We start from the raw sequence: 22,459 nt of genomic DNA, 5'->3' as shown, positions 1-22,459 counted from the left end.
TTCGTAAATCTGCAGAGATTTCTCCTCTACCCGCTCACCCACCCAACAAGCACCCCACTTTTTTGTTTTGTGAATGTGGCCTCTACCCCAGGCTTCAACACCTCACTATCCTATGAAACTTCACAACCATGGGCTGTTTTTGGGAAGGGCCAGGATACAGCCATCTGCCTGATGTCCAGCAGGCTAAAAGAAATCTAAAGGTAAGCTAGCGTAAGTACTGGCTAGTGTTATTCAGAAACCAAAATTTTCCATTTAGGTAAGATTTCTGAAATAAATACACAGTTCAATACATGCATTTCAAACTGGGGAAACCTAAGTCCTGAGAGGCCTGGGTCTCTCTGCAGGATGCAACTGCAAGGCAGCCAGTTATCGGTCTGCCTTTGAGCCGAGGAGCACAAGAGCAGGATCTCCCTGACCTGTCAGAGAACTCAACTTGTGGCCAGGGCTCTGAGGGCTCCTAGGCTCTCCGCTGCCACCCGTCTGTCAGGCAGGCTGCCAAGTTGCTGGGCAGGAAGGAAATCAGGGAGGTTTCTAACAGAAAAAACATCCCACTGGAAAATTTCTGACCCACTCTAATAATGAGCCTACTTTCAGAGTCAGGTATGATGCTGGCAGAAGGCAGGGCAACCCACTGCATTTTCTGTTCAGTTATTGGCTTCCTATATGAATTTCTTTGTGTACCATACACACAGCATCAACTGAAGTAATCATTATGACAGTTGGTCATAAATCCCTTCAAAACTCTGCACAGCAAATGACATTCCTGTTCCTGAGAACGATGACAGTTGTTAATTGGTGCTATTCAGAAGGTAAGATTTTCTTTGGTAAGGTCTTTACTGCTTTAGGCAACCACATGTACTTTTGGCAGTGTCTCCAGACAAGCCTCGTTGGCAGCGTACAGTATATGCCTCGCTCGGAAAGATTGCATGAAAAAACAGCTCACTTTCCAGTTCCAATTCCAAGGCTTCGTAAACTTGGCAAGGCTGACAGCATAATCTGGCCTGACTGCAGGAATAACTGATGCCTGATAGGTAGCATCCTGCAAAACCACCAGCGCTGCTCATACAAACACTGCACCTCTACAAAAGGAGACCTTAGCCTAACTCCCTGACCCCTGAGCTCACCAGCCTACATACCGTTCATTGTTCAGGGTCATTCTCGGAGGATCAAGGTTGGGGTTCTCCATGGACTCCATCTGAGGACAGCGTAGGAAGTAGTAGAGGGTATGGAGAGCATCAGGGGACCAGGAGATGGGTTGCTGCTGCCGCGTTTGCCGAATGGGGCTCATGCCTGGGCGGATGGTGTTCAAGCACTGCATGTGGTGCATTGCTCGTGATACCAAATCACCTGCACAAGGAGAAAGAATACAAAAGCGTCTCTTTACTATTCATCCACAGTCCTCTTAAGTACACTCTTTCAGCTAAACAAAATCTCTCACAGCTAAGAGAAATGCCCTCTGTGTACAAATTTTCTTTAACTAAGCCAAAAGCTGCCCTCAAGCTGCCACTTTTTGCAGTTTGTCGTAAGGGAAATTTTGTTCTTTCAAGTGGCAAGTTATCACTTAGAAATAGAGATTTAAGCTCTTCTCAGTCACCATACATTCAGAACAAGAGCTTTACAGCGATTTTTCCATCCTGTTTTAATGTTTTTCTCCTATTTCAAACCAGGTATTAAAGTTTCTTGCCTGCCTACAAAAAGTGATGGTACCTTTGTAAAATCATCATGATTTTACAATCAATTGCCTGAGCTGGAAGCATAGCTTACACAAGGCAAAGCCAGTACCACGAGTACAAATACTGTGTTCTCATCTCCAGCATCACTATTTTAGGTTATGAGATTACTCCCAATTCTTTCAGCTGGGTTCTGAGGTTCAGGCACTTGTGAGTAATTAATGATATGTTCAGTCCAGAAACCCCTTCTTTGAGGGGTCTGATTCTCTCCTTCTCACTCTACCTGCAGGTTTCTCCAGAATAACAAGACCTGACTCTCTTATTAAAAAGCCAATCTTTATCATGCTGGCTGTCACAAGATGCACCAGGAATTTGCCCCTGAGCCTTGTAATAAGTGCAATCCAGGAGCTTTCGGAGCTGCTCAGTCCTCTTGGTCTTTGAATTTGAGCCAACCTACCTCTGTTTCAGAGTACGGGTGGACTTGACAAGGCCTTGGAAAAGGCGACCTGTGTTACACCATTTCTATGAGTAAAGGACTTTAAGGCTGCAGATTTATAAAAAGTTCACAGAGCAATGACCCCAAGACAGCAGCTATGCAGGGAGTCTTTAGTCACATAAAGCTGACATTTGTGTAATATGCTTGCTTCAGGCACACCCTGTTTACTCTCCTTTTATTGTGGTGCATTACAAACTACATGAGCTTTGCAATAAAGGCTCCAGACATTACATCTTTGAGTAGTGTGACTACCATACCACCGGTCTGAATGATTACTATACACAGCTAGGGTCTATTTTTTCCTTGGGAGAATCTTCTGTTGCTTTATGCTTTACAGTCCCCTAAAACTCACAGGAAACGTTAGTCCATTGTGTCCCACAGCTACAATACTGGGAAAGGATGGAACTGAAATAGTCACCCCATCTCAAAGCTGGATCCTGAGAAAGCACCTTGAACTTACCCATGACAATATGAAATACTCGCATCTCCCTCTGAGATTCTTAGGAAGCTTTCTGTTCTTTTATATCACAGCAAGACTCTAAATTTGCCAAACAACCTCCAGCTGAAACCCTGAGGTCCTAGTGTTGCACAGGCAAGGGAGAAACCCTGACAAAACTCCCGTATGTCTATACAACATTATTAGTGGTTCAGATCAATGAAGCACTAAAAATCTCTGTTTGCAGTGTAAAGTTGTGCCACTTGTTTGGTGCATAGCAGGTTCAAGTTTAAGGACCCACTTCAGAATGCAAAAACCTTCCAATGCCTCCGCCTTTCCACTTCAGGAGCTTCTGACTCTCTACAATCTAAAAATTTTACAAGAATGTTGTGAATCCTCTAGCATTGGTACTAACACAGAAGCCTGCACAATTATAGAAGAAATGCACCTGGAATTTAAATTTTCAGCACAGAATAACGTTCCTTCTCCTTTGCACACTCACTCTCTTTATTTTTTTGGCAACGTGCAGTAACATTAAAAAAAAAATCAGTAGGCAACTGTATCAGGAGATCTATTCACTAGATGTAATGACCAAGTTGGCCAAAGCAGGGCTGGGGGAAGAGAGAGAGAGGAAGCTGTATTCAATCATAGGCCCATGCTACAAATGTTCTCTTGTGTTCCAGGATAAATAGAGGTGTGTTAAAGGAATTTGAAAACCTCAAATTAAGGCAGGTTGCAAAATAAATGGTGAAACCCACAAACTCCTTGCTGGCCCCTGACATTCATTAGCATTCACGTGGTAGAGACTAAGAAAGTGATGCCAGCAGAAACGTTGCAAGGGAGAAGTAGACCGGGAAAACACAAATCATTTTTGTTTACTTTAAAGGAGCTTTGTGAGTAGTCTAGGAATGGAACATTTCATTTGGTTACCATTAAAAAAAGTTTTGAACAAGTTTTTGTTACTGAAGTGCTCTCAGATTTTTTTTTCCCTCCACTTTTTGTTTTTTAAGTAACCAAAAAGCTTTTCCTTGAGTATCCTGCACCCTTGACATTTCCACTGCATAAACACTAAAAAAGGAACCCTCTCAGCCATCTGAGGGAGGTGCCACTGCTGTGTTCCACAGAAGTCCAAGAAAGCCTCCAGAAGCATCTAGGCAAAAGCATCCATCTTCTATTGGCACTAGCACCACTAACTACCAAAAGGCTAGAAAAACCGCATCTTATACATTAATTAAGTATAAAGTAGTCTAATGAACCAACTTCATTTTCATAAACGGCACCATGAGACAATTAAATCTTACACAACACTGGCCACATACTCCTCACACTGTCAACAATGGCAACGCTCCCACTGACCTCAATAGCAGAGGGACCGGCTCTCCTGCTTCATTGAAAGAAACCCACATTCAATTACAACTGAAACTTACTCAGTTCAGAGATGCTTCCAACGCAAGTTGCCAGCAGAGACTGCTCTAAAGTTCGGAGTTCCAGCTGGGCGTAAGCATCAGCCCTTCCATCGCTGCACACAGAGCCGTCATTGTACGGGCTGAAGTAGGCAGGCAGAGACAGCACACCTGGGGAAGACAGCAAGGAACAGACCTGTTACAAGAGAAGTTACAAGAGCGGAAAAGCAAGTCTCCATACTGATAGTAGTGATATGGAGCTGAAACACGTTTGTGCCTTAGTCAGGGGACTCGAGGGTTTTTTGAACAGTTCAAACGAAATCAAGTAGTGCTGTAAATACCATTGGAATGAATAGAACAGGGCAACTGGGCTCCAGGTAGCACAGATGGGTGTTTCCACAGCCCGTAAAAACTAGAAACAAATTGCAGTTGAGATAAAGCTACATGAAAAGCGTTAGTGAAGCCTCTAATATTGTTTATACAACAACTCAGCTGTGCACACACAGGTTGCCTTTGAACAGCTGTATGTAGATTGCTAGATATAAGGGCCTGATTTTCAGAGGTGTGGAAGATAACCTCAAGTCCATCTAGGGTAAATGGTAGCTGCAATCTTTGCAACTCTGAAAATAAAGCCAGGGGCTATGCCAGTTCTTTGAACCTGCATGCAGCTTCAAATGTGCAGACTGTGGTTTCTATATGCGTGAACCTTTGGCTTTGCCAAACTACGCCTACAAGTTTTGAGGTTGACTATATTTTCATCTCTATAAATGACCCCTTTATTAGAGGGATAGGTTAGAAGGATAGTAGCATTTCACACATGCAGTCGCTGCACACACACTCCTTCCATTCTGAAGGATTTTATTTTGTGTATGTGAGCATTAATGCACAGCAACCAAACAGAACTAAGGATTTGCAAACAGTTTTCTGTTGTTATTGGGACCTCATCATACTTTGTGCCTGTCCTTACAACTCATTTGCATTGGTGACAAATTAAAGGCTGTTTGGGTGAACAGGCTGGGAATGGTAGTGACAACTAGGGAGAGTACAAAAAACCCCTGAGATACAGTTTCATGTTAATGTGCAAGCTGTCTCTAAAAGAGGCAGTCATTTACTTCTCCCCAGTCACACTTTTCACCCTGTAACTTTGATTGAGTACAGCAAATCTGCAGCCGCATTGCAAGTCAGTGCCACGCAGATCCCCAAAATATAATTTTGCCTCCCCTACTTTCCTCCCAGAAACTCATTAGTTGATCAGCTTTTCTTCAAATTAGTGTGCTGAATGGTTTTGCCCTGTGGCCACAGGACTGCTCTGAGTGGCAGGGAAGGGAGGGGGGGCTGGGACCTCTACGGCCGCTGGGAGGCAGGGAGCAGGGATACGTGACCATGGTGAGGGTGGGAGAGGGGACCTGCTTCCTCTGCTGGCACCCTGCGGTGAGACCCGATGAGCCACAGCGTGACACCACATCCACAGTGCAGGTGGACTCTGAAAAGCTTTTTGCAGTCCACTCACCCAGAGTTCCTGTATCCTGATGTTCAGGCTGCTGCCATATCATTCATTACAATTGATCCCACAATTCCAGCAACACATCCTCGGACTAGATTTTCTGTGCTGTTAGACAAGGATGCTTACAGCCATTTCTGCCTGTGCTCTTACCCTGCTGCATCCTGTATTTTTGATTTTTCCACTTTGATCCGCACACAGCCATACCAACAGCCTTCAGGCTCGACCTGCATTTCCTTCCCACCCTCACCTTCTGACCCCGGCTCACTGTTGGATGTGGAGATACTCTGCTCATATTGCAGCGACCTCCTGTCACGTAGGTGTTCTGCAGTCTCGTCAAACAAAACCCTTGTCAGTTGAACTGCAGTGTATTGGGCAAGACCTTTGTTTCTTTGTCTTTATGTTTTCTTTGAAATTATATGCTGAATTGATCTCTCCTACCCTTTTCACATCCTCTTCACATCCTGCTCGGTGGCAAAGCCAAGGACTGCATCAAAAACTTCCTGGACATTTTGAGGATAAGGGAATGATTTATCCTGTTGTGCTTCTTCACTGTACTTCACTGTTAGTTAATGGAGAAAACTCTGCCAATGCCCTCTGTAACCTGAATAATTAGGAAGTCGAGGCTTTAAAAGCTAACAGAAGCGATGCATGCAAACTAGAAGAGCTTGCTAACTACACTGTAGCCTCCTATACAGAGCCTAAGCCACTTCCTTTTCCACGTTAAAGCTATGAAAGGATGTTTTAAGACATATGGATTGAATTTATGGCAGAGGGAGAACAAAAATAGACTGATTTGTCAAAAGTTTCAAATAGAGGCATATAATTCTACAGAGGCGAAAACAGAAACTGGCAGTTACATTATTAAATCATGCAGAGCTAAAAAATGGTGCACATTTCCTCTGCCAGCCTGCTTCACTTGGTTCCATTTTCTAAAGAGGAATTAAAAATCAAGACTTGCAGACTGATTTAAATTGGCTCACGTAGGAAACAACACCTTCTCAGTTTTTCAGTTAATTGTTTGCCAGGTGCTGTGGGTAAGACGAAAGAGAGATGATTTATTTACTTTTGGAAAAATTGCTCATACGAGACAGTCACAGGTGAGATTTATGTTCTCACCTGCCGTGGTACGGCTGAGGAGTATCCCCAGCGTACCAGGGAGCAGCGAGGAAGTTACTGAGACTCCTGCCCCGTGCCAAAGCCCAGTGATGTCACTGGGGATTTTCCCGGGGACCACAGTGGGGGATGAATCAGGCCCTGCTTACCTAAGGCCTCGCAAAGGCTCTCCGGGTCGGGCAGGTCTTGGTAGGTATGAGCAAGCCTAGGAAGGGGAAACCACACCGCTCCCTGCTGTGCTGGAGGCAGACTGAGAGCAGCCCCTGGGTGGGCAGCAAAGCAGAACCATACCCCACAAATTATTACCGAAGAGCTTTATGGCCCTTATCTCGCAGCACGCTGGCCGTGATTTCTCTTCCAATATATTTCCAGTAACTGCAGAGTTGGAAAAGCATTATGCTTGCTCTTCAGATCAGAAATTCAGGCACAAGGACATCTGCAGTCAAGCTTTGACTATTGGTATTATAATTAGGAACAGGACTTAAATTTTAATACCAATTAAAAAAAAAAACTTTGACAGTAAAAACAACTGCATTGTGATGACTACTTGGTGGTATCAGCTCTGCTCCCACCCAAACCATGCAATTTGTAAATAAAAGGTGTTACAAAGGTATAAACTGCAGAGGCAACTTCTACTTCTATCTGGCATTCACATTTCTGTATTTTTATATTTGTGGCACCGCTGGTTTTAATCATGGCTAACTAAATAAGCAAAACTATAATTGAAATAAATCAATTCATGTCTAAACACTCTCTTTCTGTTTGAAATCACGTTAGAACTGCTGATTTACTTTCCGAAGCTCAAGAAAATGTTTTCCCCACAAAACAACAATGTGAACCAGCACCTAATTACTGTGCAGGAATGAGCCATTCAGGCATGCACACCACCGTTCTTAGAGCATTTTCTCTGATGTGGGTTACGCTGTGTTATATCTCAGGCTGTATCCTGGCATTCCGGTCACATTTTTGTTTTTTAATTACCCAGGATTTTCAGTATGGATCCAAGCCCAGGTGAAGTTAGTGAGAGCCTATTAATTTTAGTGGGCCTTAGATCAAGCCTCAAGAGCACAAGCTAAGAAGTCACCTCTCTAGAATGGCGTGAGGCAACACCCTGCAGCAGCTCGATTGAAAGCACGTTTGTAGTGCCGTGATTAAGGCACAGCTGGCTAACAATTTGTTTCTGATATTTCCATAGCCTTTGAAATAGCAGCTGGAAATAAATGCTTATTTATTCTACCTCAGTTAATATATGAAACCTGTTCATGGGCACTTGCTGCCAATGATCTTAAAAGGCTTCACAACTGGGTAAAATTCCAGTTAAGCGTTCTTTAAACTGAAATCATTTGGCTTGCCCAAAGATTTTGAAATTGTTGTCTGTAATTTGATGCTAACAAGCTATTAGAAAACAGCAACTGAAAATATTTCCAAAGTCTGACCTGGGTCCAAGGAAGAAGTCCCTTCACACTCTTGGACATCTTTGTGCTTTAAGAGGTGCAGCAGTTCTGCTGCGAGCTTTGCCTACAAGGTGATTGCCCACGAGCAGGGCTGTGCAACATGCTGCTTGCTCTCCCTAAGCTGGGCAATCGGTCCAGCCCTCGAGCAAGGAACTTTCTGTAAGGAGCCCTGGTCCAGCTCAATGTCCTCTGATAATACAGAAGCTGGCATCAGCTTCTGCTCTTTGGATACCAAACCACAAGGAAATGCAAAGACTTTTACCAGAGTTTTATTTTGAAATTTGGATGTTTAAAAATTAATTCAAGTAAGGTTTTCCACGTTATCTTCACCCTTTATGCTGTTTGCACATTACGTTCGTGAAAAAGGACTAACCATCATTTTTACCCTGCCGTAATCATTTTCTCTATGCCTTCTCTACTTTAATCTGAATCCTTCATGCTGGGACACAACTTCCTAACGATTAACACATCAGCCGTTTGAGGTCTTTCAAACACTTACATGATGTCTGGAGGTTAAGATGGGGCCACTCAAAAGTGGCAAAGGGCCAAGGAGGCTTGTCTGGAAAGTACTCAAATTCTGCTGTCTGGGATTCCTCACGGATGCTGCCCAGGGTACTAACTCTGTTATTTCAGAAATGTGCAACTTAAAATCTCAAGAGCTGCCTGTATTCACAATAGGTTAGGTAATGAATTAGAAATATAGTTAGGACAGGGGCATACACCGCAAACTACCAAGCCAGAAAAAGTGCACTTTTTTTTTCCCTAAGATAAACATAATAGAGTCTATGAGACAATACAATGTGCACTGATTTTTCCCTTTGGCCAGAATAAAAACAAGTTCTATGGGCAAGCATTCTCTTTGTGTATTGTGTTTGCATTGCACCTAACAGTGGGAATCATTACTGATTGCTACCACAATACAAATTGGAATGGGAGACATGTATCTATTTGACAAAAACAAGAAATGAAAGCCCTCAGAACATTAAGGTTCATCTTTAACATTATAGATTGCTTCTAAAGGCTCCTAATGTAAAAAGCCACGTATGTGAAATCAGAACTACTGCAAATATGCTACAGAAATGTCTAAGGAAACCAAGTGTAAGGGAAAAAAAAAAGTCTCCAGTCTCCAGCATCAACATACTTCTGCAATGTTTGGCTTGTGATAAATGCCATAAGAAACTTTCTCAGAGGTGAGAATGATAGCTGCTCCCAGTGAACTGAGCTGTGATTTAGAAGACCAAAATTTTGAAGGCAGACGGCAATGACCTGACTATACTGAACAGCCAAATCCCACTCGTTTCAATGGACCTGGTAAAAACCTCATCCAACTGCAATTGCAGTTTCCCACATTGGAATTTGGCTGTGACAACAGGCTGGCTGTCACCTTGCACAAAGTCCTATAATTCTTCATGGCAAGGAGCATTCAAGGCTTTCCTCATTTTTTTTGTCTCCCATTCTACCAAGCAACACAATGTTGTGCAGTTCCCCCTTGCCAATCAACTCAGTACAGACCCAGAGTACAGAGCACCACTTAGAATTAATGCCAATTCCTGGAGCTCTCTATTTGCCCCTTGCCGAACCACCATTCAACTGCTAAGAAAGCTCAACCCTCCCTTAATTTATGAAATAAGACAGGCTTATCCTGACAGAATATAAACAAACAAACAACAACAAAAAAATATGAAATAACAGGCAACCAAAGCGTTTCTGATATCACATACCCAAATCTAAACACATCAGGTTATATAATCAAGTACAGTCATGCAATAGATGATGAGAAAGACTTGTGATCAGGAAACAGTACATATAATTGCTAACATATAGGAAAATAATACACTGCTATAAAGCAGGCACGCATCTCTTTCAGTTTGTCTGTCGGCAGTATGAAAAATCAAACACAGTTGCTAGTATCTGCATCCACATTAAACAGCAATACCGTAATTGAAAACAGGAGGAAAAGGAGAAGAGGGGGGAGCTTCAGCATAGAGAGAAAAGATCTTTAAATCTTCTGCAAGTGCTCAGCTGAGTCTCTCCACTGAAGTGCTGCTGTCCTAATGGCATAGTTCTGGACAGCTCTGATTGCTTCACAAAGCCTTCACGTGAGCTCCCCGTCCTTGGTCTAACTGCCTGTAGGAACAACATCCCCTTCAATTCAACTTTTTCGTGTCCCTGTTGACACATACAAGTAGACACAATTATCAGTTTAACTTGAAGGAAACTTCAGAGCTAACCCAGCAGGAGATCTGATGCTGCCTGTGAGGGCCAGGACCGGCATACTTTGGGTGCACAGTGGCATGCAAAGTCACCCAGCTGTCAGTTATGCCTAGGTACAGAGCAGCAGCCCACCTGGCACCAAGAACAGGTGCAAGGCTGCACAGCAGGGAGAGGTGAAAACAAAAGATGAGGTACTGGGCAGGGCTGCATGGAGAAACTTGGACAACACCTGCATACGGCACCTTGGGCTTCAAACTCAAGCACAACCATTGCTTGCCTGTACTTCAGGAATGTTAGCAGAGATGTGTTCTTAAAGCATGCAGTCTGGTCCTTGCTGTTCCTTGACGTCAGCAGGCATTACTTGACTTAAGTATCAAAAGTACCACTACTACTGATCTTTAAATGTTTCCTTACTCCTAAGTTACTAACTGTGTATTCATAAGGCCCTTTCAAACATGCTACATACTTTGCCTCACTTTTGCCATGAAAATTACGGAATTGGGCTCAAAGTTGGAGGAGAGAAGGTAGGAAGTATCTACATGAACTACTACATTTGAATTCAGCTGTGACAGACAGGACTGCAAATGACTATAAATGTAGGAGAAAGGCCTGGGTTTAGTACTGAGTCAGTATTTATTGAGTCATTAATCCCACTTCCATATCCCTGTGGTCTTCTGGACAACCACTAACCTGGCCTGGACCCAAACACTTAATTGAACACGAGCTCAAGGGAACATATCCTAGGCTTATATTTTAATGACTGCCAAAAAAACATAGCAAATTTTATCTTTAGCAGCAGCAGCATACTTTGGAAGATAAAAGGTATTGGTGCTTTTATGAGCTGGTGATTATCCTCATTTCCATTTCTTCACTGGGGAAACAGAGACAAAAGAAGGAGAAACAACTTTCCAAACTCATGCATCAGAACCAGGGCTTTGCGAGGTCCAAATGGCCCAGTTCAGAAACACTGTGGCATTAGACTTTTCCTGCATGAAATTGGCCAACACCGAGCCAAAGACGAAATACAAAACCAGAATCCTGTGCCAAAAAAATGAGCACGGTCCAACAGGCAGAGAAGACTTACCATTAACTAGTTGTGTAAACCCCGACCAAACAATTTAGTCCATCTTGGTGTCCCAGTTCACTTATCTGTAAAATGGGGATATTGCTTTAGTCCTGCTAAGGGCAGTCTGACAGAAGCAGCTTAATTGCTTCATTTCTCTCTCTCATTTTACTCCTTCGTGCTACTCAACACTTCAGCAGTGTCCCCACTTCATCTGTGTGTCAATAGTATGCCTTCTGTCCCCTAGCAACAGCACATCTTCCATTTACATAGCCCCTTTTACCTTCAGCAATCCCACAGCTCTGAGGGATTGAGATGAAAGAACACAGTACTGCGGCAACGTGCAGTTCCACCTCAGTGTGGCTTATGATACAAGAAGAGAAGCTTTAACCAAGTGAGAGGGTTAAGAAATGTAAAATAGATTTTAACCTAAATAGAGATTCTGGTGTGGATATAACGGTGGGATGGTTATTCTGGCAAATGTAGCGAAAATGCAGTTCAAAATAATAATAAAAGAAACAATATACAAAAACCAAAACAATAAACAAATATACGTGCCAGGTAAACAACGGCAACTCCAGAAACACTAAATCCTTTAGTACCATTACTACGGGGATTAGAAAGCTTAGGAGGAAGAGTTTACTATCACTTTCTCTACCACCTTGGAATTCCTTCCACGTCTCCAGCTTAGATACTTCTTCAGTAAAACAGCTTCACTTGGAGTAACCAGTGGGAGGGCAGCTTAGGTCTAACAAAACTGCAGGCACCAGCTAGAGCCCCAATACCCTCTACAATACCCTCTTCTAAACCATTCCTTATTGTTCACTGTCCTTCCTGAAATATGGTCTTTGAATCATGCCCAGTTCTCCAGATGTGGTCTGACTAAGCTCTTTGTACATGCCATAATGACCTCTCTTTATTTGAGTTCAATTCTTCTATTTATACATCCCGTGATCTGTATGCTTGCCAAACACAAAGAGGATAGTAAATTTATATCCACTGTCACTCCCAGTTCCTTTTCTTGGGGAATATCTAGAAAGAGAATCTGCCCAGGACAGCGCTCCAGAATAACTCGCTTCCACTATCAAGCAGTTTCTCTGGACAAGAAGGGCTTTTTCTCCTGAGCAGAGTGCAGGGCAGATGTGGCTGCTGTAGAACTGGCGACTGAGCGTTGTGCAGTGTGAGCAGGGCATGCAGCAAGGGCTCAGGTGTGCCTCCCTGGGCAGGGCTGGTGACCGGGCAGCCTACGGCGCTCGGCCAGCCTGCAGATGTTGGCCCACGTTGCACCCCATGGCTCTTCCAGAGAAATCTCTTGCAAGAGTTTACTCTACGTGACCCCTGCCCGTGAACGTCTTCAAACAGGTGAGCCTTTGGCCAGATAAAATCTGCCCTCCTTAGACTCTCCTGGCTGTAGTAAACATGCCATTAAAGTAAAATTTTAGAAACTGTGGTCACTTAATAGACATGAAGACTACAATTACATCGGTTAATGACTTGAAATATCAGAGCTGCTTATTACATGTGCATTTTAAAAAAGCCATGAGGAAATAGGAACTCAACAGTAAGCGAACGACTGCTCCTAAAGGAAAGGTCTCTCTTTACACGAGTCAAGGGCTGTCTCCATTAGCTGCCAGCAACACAGGCCCTCTGATGCATGGCTGAGCAGTTTTGATTTTTGCCAGGGTGAAATATGCATCTGTCACTCAGCATAAGATTGAAATTTTATCTGAGTGAAACACAGCCCGCTTCTGAGACCATAAAGTCTGACCTCAGGAGGGCAAGGGTTTGGAGTCTCGCTAAGATGATCACATGCATGCTGTGCTTGTGGGTGATAATGATTCAGGTTTTAGTCATTGAGGAGACAACACAAAACTTAGGGCGGGTGCATCCTGAGCAGTCTGCAATAAAAATGGCAATAAAGTGCAGATTTCATACCTACAGCTAATCTCCGATGTTGTCATCAACGCTACTACAATAAACTACTGGTCACACCGCTATTAACCAGCATGAGCTTTGTCATCTTTACCCCCAAATTTTTACCCATTCTTGCCTAACATTAGTTTTGGCCAGCATGAATTTTTAGACAAATACGAAGACAAACCTCCACCACACAGATAACAATGTTTGTGTTTGACACGTTAGACGGGGTTTATTTTCTAGGAGTGTTTTGATGGCACTAAATTTCTGATAGCACTAGAGACAAGCCACAATTCTGCCTCAGCATAGAAGCTATTGCTCTTTTGATTTGAATTCCCTCAAGTAAACACTCGGACGTATTTGGCAGTTTTTTCCCCACAGTACAGCAAATCATTCTCTTACTATTATTAACATTTTGCAATTCTCTGTTTCCTCACATCAAAGCACCCTGGAGATCTTTTCAACAATGACCAATTGTTTTGAGCGACTCAGAAGTGGAGTTGAGGAATTCCACTTATTTACCAACTGCTGAATTTTGTCCTCTATCTTTGCAATACCTGAGACTATTTCTCACATCATCTGCAGTACTAAAGGACCAACTCATACCATCTACATTCATGCCTAGCTTTCTTCCATGCCGTATCTCACTTGCTCTGGCTTCTAGCACCTATGTTACTCTCTGCTTTGACACCTGCAGTCTTCTTTCTTGCCATCACCATTGCCATCACCATTTCTCATCATCACCATGTTTGTAGTTTCCCCAGGATGCAGTTTTTCAAGGCTTGGTGCCAATTACTAACAGGAGTAGATACAATCCCTATTTTTGAATGTACCCTTTGGGGGTAGCAACACCATAAGAATTTGGCAATATTTTTAAAGCCTGCAGGGAAGGAAAAAAATATCCACTACAAGGCTCTGTCCTGTATCTCACATTGCATAAATGCCAAATGCATTTCAAAGTCGGTCTAAGTCTCTTGGTTGTAGCCATTTATAGTTTGTATAAAAAGCATAACTTGTACACTTCCATTACAGCCCTAAATATAACTGCCCCAAGCAAGTATTCACTTTTCAAACAGTACCTCTTTGAATTTTGTTTTCAAAAGAATGTTGTTGCCATTATATTATTTATAGACATTTACGTTAAGATCTAAATACTTGGTTAGGAAACCACTCAGATTAATGGATCCCCAGCATTGTTTTAAAACTCTAAATAGCTCTGAAGAAAAACAGGTTGCCTATATTTTTATTATACAACATCTTTTCTGCATAAGCATAAATAGCAGCACTGTTTACAGCTCTCAGACTGAATGGGTGTGGTTCTTTGAAGAATCTTGAAACGCTACCACATGGCTGTTTTGGGGGGGGTTGTTGTTATTGTTTTAATATGGCATCTGTGTAGAGGATGAAAACTAGAATCTCAATGTTCTTACGTTTTTAAACAGGGGAAACACATTTTGATATCCTTACTGTGCACATGCAACATATCTGTAACAGATTCAGCCATCCAGAAACTGATTTTCCAGGTGAACTATCTTCCTAAATCTTTCTTGCACCAGAATTCCAATTATACCATTTTATAGCACACAATATCCCCAAAAGCAAAACTCAGTAACAGAGAGAATCAGGCCACTGCCAGCAATTCTTTTCTTGACCCTTGGAATCTAACTATTTGCTGAAGTGAACTCCCTCAGATAAGATGATGAAAAAACAGGAAAAATTGCTTTTTGGAAGAAGTAAAAGGGAAAGCATTTTTTTTTTTAAGAACAAGGCAGGTTCTTGTTACTTAACAGTACTTGGTTCACAGAGGGACACTGACAGTGTCCCTAGAAGAAATACCACCACATAGCTCTCAAAGCGAGCATGCGAACAGCAAGAGCACAGTCAGCACTCCAAATACAGAAGTTCTCACAGACAATATGCAAAAATAATATCATGATTTTGTACCTCCAATTTCTACAAGAGAGAAAACCAAGATCATTTTCTTTAAACATTGTGGAATCCCGGCTGCTAGCTATGAAGTGGCATTTCTCGTACTTTTGCCACAAGAGCAGCTCAGCCCCACCCCCATCCCCACTGGCAAATTCTGAGGGACAAGCAGCGTAGGAAACAGCCCCTGGAGTGCCTACACACTTACCTGAGACTGTGAGGCCTGTTCTAAATACCTTTCAAAATCAGGAAAACCCAACTATCTTCCAGGTAATCTTGAATTATGCTGTGATAAAATAACTTATCCATAGTCACAGCGATCATTCAAACAGCAAAACCACAATGTACTTACTAGAGATCACCCGAGGAAGGACACAAAGTGGCTGCAACCAAAAAAGCAGGCAGCTGTTACCGTTCTGCATAGCTCTCTCCCTTTTCAATTAGCACCCATCTCCAACAATGAGGAAGCATGCTCCTAAATTCCTGTGGAGACATTCCTATGGCTGGATCTTGTGCACAGATTACAAGGAACTTTTTTTTTTTTTTTAAATAAACTATCATACCATTAACTCTGCCTATAAAACTTCTGTAGTCATCAGGCTATAAGACAAAATTCGTATTTTTTATTTTGCTGGTTCTCTGCTGAAGCCAGGCTACGTTGCTCTGCACCGCATTTCTCTCTCACATGGCAACATGCAGCATCTCTATTGCTGTGCAGCAGAGATGCACAGCATGGAAGTACTTGAAAAGCAAAGGTCCATACCACATAAATAATCCCGTACCACATAAGTAAGCACTTTTTGGATCCAGCTGTTTGTATGCAACCACTATATCCTAGTAACATTAATAGCTTTGACTATTGCCAAGAAAAAATGTCTTAGCAGACTTTTTAAATTTGTTGTGGAGGAAAGCAAAAGCTAGAACCACGGCAGATGCAGATTTGAGCAGGATCAACTACTTAAGAATATATTTTCCTCCAATGGCACTCTTTTCCTTTCACCAAATTAGTAAAGCAGTAATTTGAATAAGATTTGAATGTTAAAACAGGACAAGCTGGTAAAAGCTAGAACTAGACTCCACTGCCATACAATTTAGGGAATTTCAAAATGCAGACGTGGAATAAGTAAAGGTTGGAATAGGAGAAAGGACACATCACGTGGATCTGAATCCCAGGTGCTCCACAGCATATGTGCAGTTGACATTTTACTTTAGACCCATCTTATCCCCAAAAGAAATACAACAGTAATGGGTAAAAAACAGGAGAACAAAGAAGACTCAAAGAGGCTGGAAACAGATGCCAAGAAGAAGGGCAGCAGGAAGGGAACTGAGAAAAAACAAACAAACCACTCCTTGATGGAGGAATCAGTGAAAGATTGGGAGAGCACTGGAAAACATTTCAACAAGGAACAGACACTGCTTTCTTAACATATATGTATATTTTTCCTAAAAATTTTGGGGGTCTCACACAACTTATAATGCTCCATATCCTTTAGCCACCGATATCATTTGACTTCCTTCCTTCACCTCATTCCCTGGAAAGTGACATGATAAACAAAGGGTGATCCAGCAGAGTTTGGACATGCTGCCTCTCAATATTGATGGAATCTGATATCCCTGGTAGCTATCTGGGCAAAGTTATTCAGTTTCCATGTGCACCTCTTGTGGGATAATTTCAAAGATCACCTTAATATGACATGAAGATAAAGGAATCCATTTTTGATACTCTGCTTTGAACGTTGAAGATACTTGGTTTTGTTTTGTTTTTGCTGTTTTACAGTTTTTCAGGGCAAAACAATCAGCCAAACACTAAGAGAAAAATGCTACAATCTCCTTACTACCTATTTTCTTCAACATCCTCTTCACTGCCTATTCTTATTAATAAATCACTGATTTACTGTTATGGCCCTCCAGGCCTGACCACTGCTGCTTCATCTCAGTGGGAGCCAAATGATGATTGAGATGCCAATATATTAGGCTGCCCAGATTCAAAGAAGGATAAGGAACAAAGCATTTGTGCAGAGCAAAGATAAATGAATATAAATCAAGTCCTGAGCCATTTTCTGTGATGGATTAGCACCTTTCTTTGACCTAATAAAGTCAAGAGGTCTCTGTGCTGACAGCAACTAATGGGGAAATATCTGTGCTCCGTAAAGCCAGGAGGAATTCTGATCTCCTGCTCACTGCTACTCTATTTTCTATTTGTATTTTGCTGTGTGTCTCACACAGGTGTAAGCATGTAGTCTCCTTCATCTCACCTTGAGGAATGTCATTGCAGTGTCCACCAAACTGTCTGCAGAGTACAAGAGAAAGGTTTCTTTCATCTCCCCTTGGAGTTTCTTGCCATAATCCTGCCTTTACCAGTAAATCAGCAGGTAACCCCTAGTATTTACCTGGCTAAAGACTGGACAGAAAGGGTCTCTTTAGCACCTGGGGACGTTGTATACAACTACACAAAGCCAGCAGCAAAAAGTAGATGTTTTGATCAAATCTGGCAACTGCAATTTTACGAAGAAGAGAAGATTGAGCAAAAAATTGTTACACAGAGAAAAAATCATCAGGAGTCAAGTCCAAACCTCTTGGTTTTGGTTATATGCAGTATCTAGAACTGTATTACACAGTGTTTAAAAAGCATTATTGCATTGACAGGTAGTAAATGCTACAGCTTTTGAGAGCAGGAAATACATCAAAGTCCTGCAGCTATTGTAGCCTCTACTATTCTCATTTCCAAGATGCAAGAGTTATGGATTACTTGTGCAAAATTATCAAGAGAAGAAAGAGCAGTGTCTCTTCTGTGTTTGTGTTCGCAACATGAGCCTCTGTGTTATGTCTTAGATGAGGTGCCTGGACACTTGAGTCAGTAAAAACAAGCTTTTTACCACCCCAGCTGATCTCACAGCTAGCTCAGGATCTGCAGTGCAAACAAACAGCATGGGATACTCAAGTCACAGCTCTCACATTATCCTACCCCAGAGGTGACTGGCACTTGTATAACCTGCTGTCTTTGTCCAGAGACTGAATCACCTTTCACCCTATTTAATGAGCTGACCTGATGAAAGATTGTCGTTATAACATGCTTCAGGCCAGATCGCACCCATATGTCTCTGCACTACCCATTCCATGCAGGCTCACCCAGCTAAGAGGTAGCATCTCAAAGACACCTAGGGCATTAAAAATGGGCTGGGGGCTTGGTACTCTCATTACCAAGCTTTAAACTTTCATTTAACTACCACCAGTAATGGAGCTGCTGTGCTCCTGCCTCTCTCTTAACCCTGAGCTTTGTGTTCCTGGCGCCTGCTTTTGTCAGAATTGGCATTTGTGCAGTTGTATCACACGATGCTTCAGGAAACACAGGGATGTCTCTCTTTTTTGTTATCCCCTCTCTCAGCAGTCACATCAATGCCCTGAATCAGCGTAAGCACTGCATAAACACACAAATGCCAGCGTGGGCATGACAGAGGCAGCGGGAGCACGTTTGGGGGCAAGAGGGGATGGGCAAGACTGCAGCAACACCAATTTACTTCGTCTTGAGCTGCCATGAAACCACACCCTTATATATTGCCACCACATCTTGCAGATGTAATATAAGCTGCAGAAATATGGAGAATCATAAATTAAGTAGGAACCTTTAAATGCATCTCTTTTGCTTTTATAAAAAAAAAGTAAAAAGATTTACTTTTAGAAATTAGTAGAAAACTTATCTGTAGTTTCGGCATTCTGAGACAAATCGAATTTGCCAAGTGCAAGAAGTTGTTTATAAGAAAAGAAACAGAGAACTGGAAATGGTTCCAGAAAATTTATTATGATCCACCTGACTGTAGCCAAAACATTACATCAGCCCAGATAGCCTGAGAACTGGAACAATATTACTCTCAAATTAGCAAGTTGCTTGGTACAACAGGCAGGGAGAAATGGTTTTGCAGGAGGTCTGGGTTCTCTCTCTAGTTCTGCTAGATACCATGGGCAAGTCTCCTTCTAAACTTATTACCCATAACTGATAAAAAAAAGACATTTTTTCTCTTTACTCCTCACAGTTGTTTATTTTACTTTTTTTTTTTAAAAAGGTCTTAAAATACTCAGGACCGTTAGCATATCTTGCTACCGCTTCCAGAATTTGCAGTGCTTACCCCAGGTCAGGGTCCCCAGTTGAACCCGCAGCCACTACTTGTTACCCCACTATGTGCTGTGTAATAAACATGCAATCAGAGGTGGGATTTCTTGGTTCACACTTGAAGATGGATGAATGCAAGGTAGTTCCAACCCAAAAGCTATACAGCCATTTTAGCATGGTGCTGATGACAAGTTAGACTCGAGTAGTGCCAGCGTGCCAAGGAATTCTACATGTAGTGCTGTGCTTGAAAAAGGAAAATACAACATAATGTGCAAAAAGGCCAGCTGATGTTTGAATATTTTAAGGATCATAATTAAAGAATACTTCCTCAATATTCAATCTCATTCCAAAACAAAATACTGTGCTGAACTAGTTACAGTATGACAGCTCATCTAATAACGTTCTTCCTCCATCAATGCAATTAAAGCATGTATGTTCCTGACTTCAGCTGGAGGGTGATTTCTCTCATTTAGCAAAATTGATAAATTACACATTTTATGAGAGTCTAAGCTGCCAAGAATCATAAACTCTCTGATGGAGCTGGCATGACATCATTAATTTTAAAGCACCTTTACAGATGCCTTTTACCTTGAAGCATCTAAAAGAACTTTCTTACACATCAAACAAGGTGGTTCATAGGCAGTGCTTCCTGGAAAAAGGAAATACAGCCACTGCTGAAGTGAAAGGAGAAAAAAAAACAAAACAGTAGCTGCCCACACACAGCAACAATGTCCTACCAATTAAGAAATGAAAACTGCCGTCCTGTGGACATACAAACTGTTCTGCCATTCTTAAGACTGATCTGAGGAATGATGAGAAATCAGGGCTGGACTAATGCATTTGGCAAGTTCAAAGCATACCGCAGTGCCACAGCTCATTAAAGCCCTATCTCTGTTCAGGACCCCTCCTCTCTCCTTCCCCGCAGAGATGGTCAGAGACAGATGGGGAGTGTGGAAGAGTCTTCGCTCAATGGCCACAGTACTTGTGCTGGGCCAGCCAAGGGACATACTGACAAGACAGGCTTGGCTGTGTGTTGCTGATTCTCTGAGGGTCTTACCATGGCCTAAAACACTCAGGACAGGGCTATCATTTTAGACTCTCTTCAGTTAAGCAGATGTTCCTATAGTCCTTCAGTCACTGAGAACACAATTTAAAGCATATTCTTGCAATATCAATTTCAAATGAAAGTGAAAACTTTCACGTAGTTGTGCAGACGCAGGATTTACAAGCAAGCTTTCATGCTTGTGACTCAGTCCGGCCGTGTCTGCTGAGGAGACAAATGCTACAGATTTTAACATAACCCACAGGCTACTTTTTCATAACTTTGAATGATTAATTTATTTTACGAATGTAGTGAATTTGCATGCTGCATTCTCAGAGGTCCAACTGTTTGGCTCATGTCACTTGTTTTCCGAAAGCTGAAATTTTAATGAAGCATCCTGATACAGTATAACATGAACAGCATCTTTCCAACTGTTTTAACTCACTTGTGACACATGTAGTTCACAGTTTTCTTCATTTCCCAGCCTAAACTGTTGTGTAAAGTTGCTCCTGTGTGCTTCTTAACAGCTGCCATATTCAGCCCCGAAGGCTGCTACTATAGGGCAGTTAGGGAAACCTTCCACATTACTCACATAGATGTATTGGTCATCTTAATATGTGGTGCAATACTTGGGTAAAAGCTGCAGAAGTACAAACATTACTGTTATATCATAGAAAAAAAAACTCTGCAGTCGAGGAAACAGAGGTAGGAAATTCTCTGCTCACGAAACATGTATTTTTTTGTTCCCTAGTACAGTGGCAAGTGTCAGAACACAGGAATACCAGTTCCATGAAACTTACTGACACCCTCTGTGCAAGTTTTCCTTCCTCAAGATTTCTGTCTGTACAGAAATACTATTTAGTAATGTTACCTTTTCAGAAAGATCTTCAAGCAAATGTAAAAGGTGTTTTTTTGATAGACTTTTTCCACCTTTTCCACCTCTCCCAGACCCATACAGACTAGAGTGTTCTGATGAAAGAAGACCTTAAATAAGGTTCAGCTTCTGAAAATTCAATTCTTACAATGGTGAATCCTCTTAAACAGCTCCAGTAATCTCCCGTTAATCTGCCACCAGAGCTGACATTCTGGAAAAAAATATAATCACTTCTTAATCCTTTTGGGCTGGGGGAAGTTCCAGGGTACAACGCTGAAACAAAAACATTTAATATCTGAGCTTAAGTTTTCATTAAATCATAAGAAATCTGCCCAGGATAAAGAGGCTCCCCTTCCAAGTTATCAGCAAGTTTCCTCTCCAACAGATACCTCCATGAACACCTACAGCATCTCCAGATGGAAAAATACAGTCCCTAAGTATGCATGGCAGAGCGTTTCATCCAGACTCACAGAAGATGTTGGGCCTTCACTGATTTCTGTAAAGTGATCTCTGGCACTGATTTGAGTAAGAATGGTTTCATCAACTCAGAAAGAGCGTCTCTTATAAGCCTAATCACATCATCCCTAAAGTCTACGTTAAGTCTAAACCATACCATAGGTCATACTGTATGTGTTTAATCTATACAGTATATAAATCTTATAAGCACAGAGCAAGTGAAAAGCAGAACGCAGGAAATTCTACCGGCCAAACACAGGTCATCTATCTCAAAGAGGCTATATATGTTTTTTTATATAGCTTTTTGATTTTTGCTGCCAAATGCCTTTTCCACAAATAAAAGTCAAGTATATTTGTTGCATCAAGTTTTATTCCCAATTTTTCCTATTGTATCTTACAACGAAAGGAAGCGCACTTTAGACATATTAGTATTTTCCCTCTCCCCGCCAAGCACAAGGAAAGAAAATGCACTTTTGCCTACACCTGCGTGCTGCCTGAAACCTGAGAACTGGATCTTTGTTTTGCAGCTGGAGAAATGGAGGCACAGGCAAAGACCTTGCCCTGCATCGCTCCTCAGGACTGTGGCAGAGCAGGAAATCCAGAGCTCTGGAAGTCAGACATGCTCCACGGAAGAGGGTGGGAAAACAGGAGTGGTTACCCAACCATTCTCTTCCTGTTTTGGAGTATTAGTTACTGGAGTGATTAGACAGGCCACCTATGCAGTCTTCAGGTAAAATACTTCTGCACAGAGCAGTCTTATGCAACATACTGCACTGTACCTGG

At 42.1% G+C, this 22,459-nt stretch overlaps 2 protein-coding genes across 2 annotated transcripts in view; one reads left to right on the top strand and one right to left on the bottom strand.

Annotated features, from left to right (window-relative positions):
• The window catches only part of ABTB2 (ankyrin repeat and BTB domain containing 2), a 141,495-nt gene that overhangs the window by 48,912 nt on the left and 70,124 nt on the right, over positions 1-22,459 (bottom strand). The window contains exons 2-3 of the mRNA XM_083838436.1: positions 4,030-4,176; positions 1,137-1,347 (exon numbers count right to left, since the gene is read on the bottom strand). Of these exons, the coding sequence (XP_083694562.1) occupies positions 1,137-1,347; positions 4,030-4,176 (358 nt within the window). The remainder of the gene's footprint in view (positions 1-1,136; positions 1,348-4,029; positions 4,177-22,459) is intronic.
• NAT10 (N-acetyltransferase 10) overlaps positions 1-22,459 on the top strand; it is a 103,225-nt gene that overhangs the window by 77,984 nt on the left and 2,782 nt on the right. Inside the window, exon 29 of the transcript XR_014585123.1 lies at positions 22,204-22,406. The gene's annotated coding sequence lies outside the window, so the exon portion shown is untranslated. The remainder of the gene's footprint in view (positions 1-22,203; positions 22,407-22,459) is intronic.

The sequence above is a fragment of the Anser anser genome, assembly GCF_964211835.1.
Source record: "Anser anser genome assembly, chromosome: 5".
NCBI classification, from domain to species: Eukaryota; Metazoa; Chordata; class Aves; order Anseriformes; family Anatidae; genus Anser; species Anser anser.
Note: the sequence above shows the minus strand (reverse complement) of the source record. Positions and strands in the feature narration are given on the sequence as shown.